This window comes from Eptatretus burgeri, chromosome 12, assembly GCF_056783735.1.
Source record: "Eptatretus burgeri isolate ZD-2024b chromosome 12, Ebu_testis_v1, whole genome shotgun sequence".
In the NCBI taxonomy this organism is placed as follows: Eukaryota; Metazoa; Chordata; class Myxini; order Myxiniformes; family Myxinidae; genus Eptatretus; species Eptatretus burgeri.
In genome coordinates, this window is record NC_140972.1 from 25,808,395 (window position 1) to 25,820,492 (window position 12,098).

Consider the following 12,098-nt stretch of genomic DNA (forward strand, 5'->3'; position numbering starts at 1 on the left):
GGTGGTGTAAGGCACATTTGTCCTTTATCGTCGTGCTGACTATGGAAAGGAAAGTGTTGTTATGTGATTGCTATGCTGGTATCCGGCATGCCCGAGAAATCTTGTCAGTACCTCCAAGGTCACCGGCTGTGTTCGTCTGGTCAAGCTCTGTGTTGTCTGGTTTCTCTGCATGCGTGTGTGATTTATATGACAGTTCTTTTCATGAACCTTGGACTCTATCTTATATATACTAATAAAAGGTGTGTGTGTGTGTGTGTGTGTGTGTGTGTGTGTGTGTGTGTGTGTGTGTGTGTGTGTGTGTGTGTGTGTGTGTGTGTGTGTGTGTGTGTGTGTGTGTGTGTGTGTGTCCTCCATCACTCCAAAACTATAAAACCTAGCGGCCTGAAACTTTGCGTGCACACTAAGAAAACTCTTAGGAAGTGCAAGTTTGAAAATTGGGTGTTTGGGTTAATTAAAACACCGCTTTTGAAGATAATTAACGGCCTTATTTAATTATATCCTTCATCAGACAATCCTCGGCCACCTCGCTCTGGGTCTTAAGGTGTTTCCTGGGTAACCTCGCTGGGGTCTGATGCTGCCATGTTTTCTGGCCTGCTCAACCATGTCTTGACTTGGAACAGCCTGCAACGATTTCTTCACGATAAAGTTGTTATTTTCACTTTCCTCACTCATATTATGAAATGCCTGTTCATTATAGCTGCACAATTCGGACATATTTGCATTTTATGCGTCTCCGGGAGGTAAAAATATTGCACACGTTACATCGACCGAGCTGCATGATGGCGGGTGGTCTCTCAGGTGGTGCCTCGCCGGCTGAAAATGTTGTGTAACTTCATTTTTAGACGACATTGCTTTGTTTAACATCATATACCCATTACTTAAACATTCATTCATAAAAAAACCTCCATCGACCTCGTGTTCCGAGTTCCTTCATGTCCATTTGAGCTGTGAAAAGCGTGTGGCGACATTTTGTGGTCGCTTTGGATTATTTTTCCTTTGAATTACATTTTGTTATTTGTTCGCTTGATTTCCATATTTAAAGAATGTTTAATATGACAGTTTGGTGATTGCCAATTGCATGCCAAGGCAGCCATTTCATATTGACCGTTTTGTTGGAGTGCTTGCCTGAATGCTTCAGCTACTTGGTGAGCGCTCTCCAAGCTGCTTCGTTCGTTTCAGGAAAAAGTACACCTGCTTTCAATCTCACATTGATTAGACCTACATTTCTGCCTTTGTTGGGTCCCGCGGTGCCGTGTGGTGGGTGACTCGGGAGGTGTCTTATCCATTAAAAGTATGCAAGGATCGCTTTGCATGATCTCCATTTGGAATCCAACTCTCACTTCGACATCGATACATATTAGAAAATCAATAAGGTCCATCCGACCAGGTGTTCGCCATGTTCTAGCTGTGAAGGCATGGAGTATAGATCGACATTTTGTGTTCTGTGGCTTGCTACATTTTTGAATTGAATTTCGCTAAAGGCCCAGTCACACCTTGACGTTTTAGCCAGCTTATGCCGATTTTTGGATAATTTGTGTAAAACGCTGGTACACGTCGAATACATTATGGGTAAGTTTTAATAACATTGAGAGCACGCTGAAAAACACTGCCATACGTCGTAGTACGCTGGCTTTAAACGTTGTACTTTGCGGTTGTCCTCAAATTTTCCATGCTTGAAATTTAGACTTATGCCAGCGTATGACTCACACGTTCCGCATAACGCTGGCCATAAGTTGGAGGCACGTTACGTGATCGTTGACTCACGTCGACTCACGTTACTTGTAAGTTACTCATAAGTCTAAACACGTCGAGGTAATGTTTAGCGTACCCGAAACTTATTTCTAACCTATGAGTAACGTGTTGTAGGCATGTTACGCGATCGTTGACACACGTTACTTGTAAGGTACTCATAAGTTGAAACACATCAAGGTAATGGTTAGCGTCATTGTTCCAGACTCCCTGGTTTTTTTTTTCTTCGGTATGACGGTGATGTTGACAATTTGATTTCTAGTGCGGTTATAATATAATATAATTAATAGGCTGCCGCTCAACGATTTAAATCATAACCGCACTCGAAATCGAAGCGTCAATATCAGTCATACTGAAGAAAACCCCCCCCCCCCCGAAAAAAAACCGGGAGTCTGGAACACTGATGCTAACCATTACCTTGACGTGTTTCGACTTATGAGTACCTTACAAGTAACTTTTGTCGACGTGTGCCAACGTTTGCATATCGTGCGTACTGCGTACAACTTATTCCCATCGCATGTGGAACATGTGAGGCATACGGCAAGTACGTCGTAAAATGTTTAACACGTTTAAAATTACAAGATGTACTCCACTTAATACGACGTATGACAGCGTACTTTAGCGTTCTATTCACGTATACCGACACCAGTTTTGCGAGGAGGGGGATGAGTTTGTGTCCCACGACCTGACACCAGTGTTGTGAATTCGCGCCCGCCGGCGTGCGAACGGCCACGTGACTCGAATCGCGCACGTCGCCCACTGGACGGACAATTCTGTCGTGACCCTCTCAGACTAACGCCGGGAGCTAGTCACGGGTGGGCCTTTCGGCCTCACCACGATCGTGCCAATCGGGCACCCGCGTGGGATAGCGTTGTTCGCCAAACTCGACCTACCTAAGTACCCACACGGATGGTAAACCGGGCGATCGCACCTCGCCACAGGTCGACTCCTGACACGGGCCGCTTAAGCGGTCCGTTCCGTACTATCGGGATAACCGAGCGGTGTTATCGTCGGCCTCGACGGTTCCGATTACTTATCGGGCGTATTAAGCCCACTACGAACCCTTTACGTGAAGCAAGATGGAGATTCAACAAAGGGAAGGACGCAGCGAAACGGAGAACAAGTTCACACAAGCACTTTATTCACACGACACATGGAGAGCACACATATACAGCCAAACAATAATGCACAAAAAAAACAAATGTAAGAAGAAAAACAATAAAGCAACGACGACGCAGAGCTACAACCGACTAAGACCGACACACGGCAACACTTAAACAGTTTTACTTTACCAGACTGGCGCCACACACACACGTTTACACAGAACCCAAAATAAATGGAAGTCACGACTTCCCTGAGCGTGTCGAGTCCCTCTACGACGTCCGTCGACGGGGTCCCGCCTGGCCGCGACTCCGTGCCCGAGCGTGGTAGGCGAGTCCTCTCCTGCGTGCCTCGTGCCTGCACGTGTTGGCCACTCGACACCACGGACCGAGTGTTTGGTGCTATCCCAGCGCGGATAGAGAGGGGGGGGGGAAACCTGGATGGCCAAAGTCGGGAGAGGGGAATGGCGGACGCTCCTTCCCGCCAGCGGGGTCTTACAACTGCCCGACAAAAGACCCGGCCAGCGGCCACCAGGACGAGCGAGCCGGAAGACGAGAGCAACCATGAAGCAAGAGCATCTACTAAGCAAGAGCACCTACGAAGCAAGAGCATCTACCAAGCAAGAGCACCTACCAAGCAAGAGCATCTACCAAACTGCTTCCCCCGTCTCCGACTTTTATATCCTCGGAGCTTCGCCCTGTTTCTCCGTCCCGTTCTTTGCTCCACCCCCCTTCGAGGCGCTTTGAGAAAGGTCTCGAAGAGGGGCGTTCCTCCTCCCTGGCCGCGTCACACCGCTCATCCACCAATCGAGCACCAGCTGCCCTCCCCTCACTTCTCTCCCCTCACACCAAGCGCGGAGAAGAATGGCGCGAAAAGCCCACCGAGCGTCCTCGTTGGGTTTTATTTGAAATAAAAGATAGAGAAAGAAAAACGACTGACTCAAAGCGTCGCAGCCCGAATGAATCACATTTATTCCCTCTAAACAACGGGTTTGGGGCTAACTACACATGTACTTAAGAGATATCTCACCTACGGGACCTGAATGGTGGTTTGCGAATTTCCACAGCCATAACACTACTCCCTCCCCTTTTTCCAGACTCGTCCCGAGTCGTCAAATTTTTGTGTGCCATCATGTGTAGTTCTCCCCTAGTACGTTTTACCTACGGATCCCTGAGTGCGACATTCATGGTATTCGTGTCCCCAAAATAAATAACCTGAGGGCTGAGTAACTAACTAAACAAACCCACTCGTACGGACGACTTAAATAAAATTGCCGGCACTGGACAGACATGCCGGGGGTGCACTCATATTTACAGTACAATACATCTTAACCTTATAATTTACACTAAACCATGGCCCAGGATCAATGAACTCTGCAGGCAGAAAAAGTCAAAAGAAAACCGGTGCACGGGCCACCACTGCAGGCCCGTGTTGTAGCTGCCAACAGGACAGTTCTTGCAGCTTGCAAACTGTTGCTTTTACGATGATGCTGGCACGCATGGAAATGAACAGGGGGGGGGGGGCAAAGCAAAATTGAACGGGGCTGGTGAACATGGGCAGTGGGCATGGCATGGCAAAGGCAGCAGGCAAATACAGCCTGCAGAACCAGGCCGCTGCAGGCAAACACAGCCGGCAGATGAACTGGCCGGCACAGGCCTTGAAGTACCGCAGCTGCAGACGATCCGGCCGGCACAGGCCTTGCAGCAACACAACAGCTGCCGATGAAGTTGGCCGGCACAGGCCTTGAAGTAACACAGCCAGCAGATGAAGCTGGCCAGCCTTTTGCCTTGAGATGGAGGTTGGTGGAGGGAGTGCGGTGGTGCTGGCCACTCAGAAGGCGGGCTCGGACCTACCTACTGTCTCCCTCCCAACCTATCGCCTTTGCCTGTCACTGTCCATACCCACCCCCTTAATTTGTCAAAACCGATTTAGCCCCAACTTATTTTTTTTGTTGTTTTTATTTTTACTTCCCCACTATAAATCGTCCCCAAACCCCCCTTTATCGTCCTTGTTCGGCTAACCTATCGTCCCCTAGCCTACTCCCAACCCCTACGTTCCCTTCCCGGAGGGGAACAAGGGGGAGCTAGCGTCCTGTGTCGAGGCCCAACGAAGCCTCAGAATGGCCTCCCCAGAGTTCAGCGATCTATAACACAAAGTGGGTCCAGCGGCCCACAACGAGAGCGAAGGGATGGATGGTGCGGAGGGGTACACTTCCTAATCTACCCTAACCATTAACTCTTAAACTACCCCGGGGCTTTCAACAAGCGCCTCGCGCTTAAACTATTGGTTCTATCAACCCAGATTCCCGTCGCCTGTGTTGGTGTCCTTACAATTTCGGGCCTTGCCCCCCAATTTTCTTCCCGTGCCCTCACACGGTCTCATGGCTGGGACGCGTGGCTCCCCTTGGCAGGCACTACCGTCTGCCGATTCCCCTACGATGGCACCCCCGGGCACTACACTGCCTCCGAGCCTACCAGCTCCCTAAACACCGGGGAGTGCCCTCCCTGGCGACTCCCCTGAAACGCTCATGTGGCAGGCTGGCTTCCCGGGCCCCTTTTCGAGGGTCACCCGTGCCCACAACACTGCCCACGCGGCTTATGGCGCCCCGGGCCCCCGCATCATGCGGGCGCACCCGTGTCCACTACGCCATCCCGGCCCCCCATGGGCCCTTGGCCTACTACGGCCGACTAACCTGGTGCCCGGGGTACCCACTCAGCGATATTCACCTTTCGCAGCCACGCTCCCTGCCCGTCAACAGGGCTCCCGCACCCCTCCAAATGGGTTTCGAGCCTACACTCCCACCAACAGCAAAACGACTTCCATTTTGTCAATTTAACTAACCCAGCTAACTCACTTTACACTGACCCGGGGTCCCTTGGGCGGGAGTCACTCCTCCCCCCAATCACTCATCGCACCATGCATTCCACATTCGCTCCATTCACACAGACCCGCTGGCCTCACTCACTCAACATGTCTCCACACAACTCACCAACTCTTCAACACACACACCGCTGAACTCTGCCATCCTGCTAACTACCTCCCCTAACTTACTCGTGCTCCCACGTCATCCCTTAAACTATAGCACGTTCCATTTAACACTATGTCGCTAAGCTACGTACCCTCTACACACTCAAAGTCTGTCACTGTCTCCAAAATGTCATTTCCCATTTCCCCATCCTAAATCTCGACGAAAATCCCTCTACCTAATCCATTCCATGGGCCCCATGAGGACTTACCCCTGCCCCATGGAACCGGTCTAACTAAGCTAACCCTTCCCCCTAACTAGTGTTCATCCTGTGCCCCGGCCAAGGGGATCATCCACCCCTTGCCCAGGAATCCTGTTCACCCGAAAGCGAGGCTTGCTTTTGTTCATTAATTGCACAGCACCAGCGCGGCAATTCACAGCTGCGCACCTTTGGTGTGATGTCATGGCAGCTGTTCGCGTCCCTCTTGGACGGTACCATCCGGCAGGGATTCACCCTCCTGCCGGATTCCAACCACACACGCAGCCATGACGTCACCCAGTGCATAAAAAAACCACAAGCCCCACGTCTCAAGGGGTTCCCCACGCGAACACATGTGCTCTGCCCGTTGGAGCTTAACACACCCGCCCGCGTGGAGAACCCGTCCGGTCCAAATCCGAAATCCTGCCTAAACTTTGTCCGTCCGCGGGATCGGCAAATCCACCGCGTGCGTTTCCGGCAGGGCTTCACTCCCGCAAGTGAGCATGTGGGGGCCTCGTGCGTTGCACGGCACGGACCTCGCGCTCGCTGCTGGGTGAACCCAGCGCGGTCCCCACAATAGCTAAAGTCGCTATTCGGCCTTTGTCTCTCTGTCGCCGTTGTTGTCGCCATTCAACCCACGCACACCTTCCCTGTCATGATGCTCACACACCACTCCATTACATTCACCCTGGGAGACGTGGCTGCGTGCTCCCGCATGCCGACCGACATCTCCCTCACACACCGCAACCTTACACACGCTGTCTCTCTCACACTTGGCCATTCACTCACTCGTGCCATTTCCCTTGCACACACCATACCACTCACACACGCGGGGCGCTCACCCGCGGTGCCTCATTTACACACGGCGTGCTGGGAAGCACGCCCTTCGGCACACTCGCCACCACACCACTCACACACGGGGTCGCTTCCACACACGGGGACGCACTCACACCTTGCACCACACACACCGGGACAACCACACTGGGGATTCGTGTCCCCACAAGGGGTTCCGGGGCCTCTATACCCCCCAAGCTCCTCGTGCACCCGTTCGCAGCACTCCTCCCCTCGACCCCGCATAGCACGACCGAACCCACCTGGTCGTGAGTCGCCTCAAGGGGGCATCCTCCCTCCCCTCGTTCCTGGAGGAGGCTATCCCGCTGCTCGCACTGGGTCCCTACACGCTCCGCAAACTCACCCTCATCGTCCTCCACTAACTCCATGTGTGTGTGTGCGTCTCTAACCCCGTCCAATTCACCCTCGATCTCCCGTTTCTCTGTACATTTATTAGTTTCTGTTGTCTCCTCGTGTCTATTAGTCTCTGCTTCTTTCTGGCGTCTTTCCCTCATCTTTACGTAGGTCAACCTTGCTTTCTCCTTAAGTCGCTCCCGTCCTTCCCTCTGTTTCACTCCTTGCTCTTTTACGATCTCTGCGTACCTCATCCTTGCTTTCCGTCTTAATTGTTCTTTTCTCTCCCTCCCAATTCCTTTCACCACGTGTCTTATCTCCCTCGTGCACGTCTCCCGAATTATTTTGTCCTCACCCGCCTCCACTGCGGGCCTGACAGCCGTTGCACTCCCTCCCAGCTCGTTCGTCCCCAAACGTGGGGCACTCACCCGCGGTGCCTCATTTACACACGGCGTGCTGGGAAGCACGCCCTTCGGCACACTCGCCACCACACCACTCACACACGGGGTCGCTTCCACACACGGGGACGCACTCACACCTTGCACCACACACACCTTGCCATTTTGAGCTCCCGGCTATTGCCTTAATGCCCGCCTGCAGGCTTCGGCCCATGTTCTGCGTCGCACCCCGCAGTTCTCTCATTTCTTCCTTCAATTCGTTTTTCATTTGTTGCGTATTCGTATCCATTTTCATTTTCATTTCGTTCATTTGTTGCGTATTCGTATCCATTTTGTTGTTTATATTCGCATTCATTTGTTGCGCATCCGTATTCATCTTTTCCAGCATGGCGAATAGCTGGGCCATGTTGGGTGCGCTTGGGTGAGCCGTTTCGGCAGGGATCGGGGGAGGGTTTTGGTGGAGAGGGGGAGGGGAGGTGTCATTCACCGCCGCCGCACCTATTTCGGGCTCTGGGTTCAGTTGGGGGAGTTCGTGTTTCTGCACAACCAACATTTCCTGCTCGGGGTTCTCATCCTGGGCCATGGATTCTACACATTCTACATCGATTCCTACTACACCTGGCTCCCGCTCGCCTTGAGACTCCATCTTATTTTCTCGTAAGGGGTTAATTTGGCCTGCTCGTAATTTGGAGGAAATCGGGGGTCGCTCCTCTCACCCCTGGACCAATTCCCCGTGAATTTAGCTTTGAGACGAGAGAGTTTGTTTTCCCGCTCTCTGACACCAGTGTTGCGAGGAGGGGGATAGGTTTGTGTCCCACGACCTGACACCAGTGTTGCGAATTCACGCCCGCCGGCGTGCGAACGGCCACGTGACTCGAATCGCGGCACGTCGCCCACCGGACGGACAATTCTGTCGTGACCCTCTCGGACTAAGGCCGGGAGCTAGTCACGGGTGGGCCTTTCGGCCTCACCACGATCGTGCCAATCGGCCACCTGCGTGGGATAGGGTTGTTCGCCAAACTCGACCGACCTAAGTACCCACGCGAATGGTAAACCGGGCGATCGCACCTCGTCGCAGGTCGACTCCGGACACGGGCCGCTTAAGCGGTCCATTCTGTACTATCGGGATAACCGAGCGGTGTTATTGTCGGCCTCGACGGTTCCGATTACTTATCGGGCGTATTAAGCCCACTACGAACCCTTTACGTGAAGCAAGATGGAGATTCAACAAAGGGAAGGACGCAGCGAAACGGGGAACAAGTTCACACAAGCACTTTATTCACATGACACATGGAGAGCACACATATACAGCCAAACCATAATGCACAAAAAAACAAATGTAAGAAGAAAAACAATAAAGCAACGACGACGCAGAGCTTCAACCGACTCAGACCGACACACGGCAACACTTAAACAGTTTTACTTCACCAGACTGGCGCCACACACACACGTTTACACAGAACCCAAAAGAAATGGAAGTCGCGACTTCCCTGAGCTTGTCGAGTCCCTCTCCAACGTCTGTCGACGGGGTCCCGCCTGGCCGCGACTCCATGGCCGAGCGTGGTAGGCGAGTCCTCTCCTGCGTGCCTCACGCCTGCACGTGTTGGCCACTCGACGCCACGGACCGAGTGTTCGGCGCTATCCTAGCGCGGATAGAGGGGGAGGGGGGAAACGTGGATGGCTAAAGTCGGGAGAGGGGAATGGCGGGCGCTCCTTCCCGCCGGCGGGGTCTTACAACTGCCCCACAAAAGACCCGGCCAGCGGCCACCAGGACGAGCGAGCCGGAAGACGAGAGCAACCACGAAGCAAGAGCACCTACGAAGCAAGAGCATCTACCAAGCAAGAGCACCTACCAAACTGCTTCCCCCGTCTCCGACGTTTATATCCTTGGAAATCCGCCCTGTTGCTCCGCCCCGTTCTTTGCTCCACCCCCCTTCGAGGCGCTTCGAGAAAGGTCTCGAAGAGGGGCGTTCCTCCTCCCTGGTCGCGTCACACCGCGCAACCACCAATCGAGCACCAGCTGCCCTCCCCTCACTTCTCTCCCCTCACACCAAGCGCGGAGAAGAATGGTGCGAAAAGCCCACCGAGCGTCCTCGTTGGGTTTTATTTGAAATAAAAGATAGAGAAAGAAAAACGACTGACTCAAAGCGTCGCAGCCCGAATGAATCACATTTATTCCCTCTCAACAACGGGTTTGGGGCTAACTACACATGTACTTCAGAGATATCTCACCTACGGGACCTGAATGGTGGTTTGCGAATTTCCACAGCCGTAACAGTATGATCGTTTGTACTTCACTGCAGTCACAATGGGTGACTCCTTCATTTTCCTGTTGATGGAAGAGGTATCTGCATCTCCTGTGTGTTGTTCTATCACTATTTAAGAGCAAACCACTAGGAACAGTCGGGTAGTTCATTCATTAGACCTGCAATAAGAGTTTTGTTACAGATGTCACGTGCCGGCTGCACGTGTCACGATCATTACGGAACTCGAACGGCACTCAGTGGAGCTCATACCTCCGCCAGGCTGAACAGTTTACATTTTGTATCCCTCTGTTAGGCCGGATCTGCATCTGGACCTGAACCAAAATCGAATCGGCTTGTTCTCGTCACCTCCCCAACTCATCCACCAAGTTTTGTCATACGTCCACAACCTTTTGAGATATCGTGATATATATATATATATATATATATATATATATATATATATATATATATATATATATATATATATATATATGTATATATGTATATAATAGTTTTTCGCCCCATTTCTCATTGGTGAAGAGTCATTTAAAGAATTCTTGTATCTCGTTCAGATCCAGATCCTCACCAAAATCGAACCAATTCGTCTTTGTCACATGCACAACCTGCCCACTAAGTTTGCTTGAGTAGAGAACTTGATAAATATCTCTCTATCTCTATCTCTATCTCTATCTCTATCTCTATCTCTATCTCTATCTCTATCTCTATCTCTATCTCTATCTCTATCTCTATCTCTATCTCTATCTCTATCTCTATCTCTATCTCTATCTCTATCTCTATCTCTATCTCTATCTCTATCTCTATCTCTATCTCTATCTCTATCTCTATCTCTATCTCTATCTCTATCTCTATCTCTATCTCTATCTCTATCTCTATCTCTATCTCTATCTCTATATATATATATATATATATATATATATATATATATATCTCTCTATATATATATATATATATATATATATATATATATATATACACACACACACACACACACACACACACACACACACACACACACACACACACACACAATGGTGGACAGCCGCTGTTCGATAATCCTTATCGGGAGATTCCTTTGTGAATAACGAGGTGGGTTTCTTGTTAGCAATCATTCCATTCCCTGACTGTTCACAGAGCTTTAGGTGATCCACAGTGATCCAAACGATGCCCTGTGGGCAGTTGGTTCTCATTTTGTGTTTCTCATTGGATAATGAGGTAATGTAAATACGTACCAAAATACCCTGCTGACCGTCAGAGGCTGTGACCCTGATTTAGTTCAATAAATAGCTTCCTCGCGGAAATTTTATCTCTATCTTGGGTAATGGGTGATGCCAAATGAAGCTCTCTGGTTTGTGCGTGTGCCATGTGCTTTGCAACTATTCCAGCATTAGTCGTACACCACCAAGTCTTCAATGTTGTGATTCTTTACTTTTTCTCTTTAATTGGACAAATGGTCGGGTTGATGGAAGGAAAGGAAGGCTGGAGCCTCTGACCAGCAAGCAAGAGTTTTGTAATGTTTTGAGGATGAATGCAAGGCAGTGTAAGGGGAAGTTGTACATAACATTCATCTGTCGTCTTGCCTGCGTGACTCACAATTTTTTTTATTTAACTTCTACTCTTGTTTTGCTGCAAAAAGAAAAATAAGCTCATTTGGTGTACAAATCCAGCACACGTTTTGGTATCCCATTTAATTTTCCAATTCATTATGAATGTTGTTCCAATACAAGCACTATCTTGAAGTAATTATTTCCTGACAACCTATTTAACTTTCTTTTTGTTTTTCCAACCCTGCCTGTTGTCGCCTTGCCACAACACTTCCAGACTGCCGTGCGAGTTGCGTGCCTGCGAAGCTTTGGACATTTCTTGGTATCCCTTCGAGGCGAAGCCTTCAGCTACAACCAGGAGCTCGGCTTGTTTTTGGGCAATGGTCAGTCTGCAATCAACGGTGGCACCTCAGACTCTGTCCTGCAAGCCGAGGCACAGTTCCGTATGGTAAGACCTCTGATCTTTCCCTGACAAATGCTTCACAACCTGTGTTGTAGTACTTTTTTGTGTACAACTCAAAAATATCTCGAATAATCGGTGTGTGTGTGTGTGTGTGTGTGTGTGTGTGTGTGTGTGTGTGTGTGTGTGTGTGTGTGTGTGTGTGTGTGTGTGTGTGTGTGTGTGTGTGTGTG

The 12,098-nt window shown here is 50.3% G+C and overlaps 1 protein-coding gene across 3 annotated transcripts in view; it reads left to right on the plus strand.

Annotated features, from left to right (window-relative positions):
* Positions 1-12,098, plus strand: part of SMG5 (SMG5 nonsense mediated mRNA decay factor) — a 327,200-nt gene that overhangs the window by 119,099 nt on the left and 196,003 nt on the right. For all 3 annotated transcript variants that reach the window (XM_085849869.1, XM_085849872.1, XM_085849871.1), the window contains exon 17: positions 11,743-11,913. In XM_085849869.1, coding sequence (XP_085705995.1) covers positions 11,743-11,913 — 171 coding nt within the window. The remainder of the gene's footprint in view (positions 1-11,742; positions 11,914-12,098) is intronic.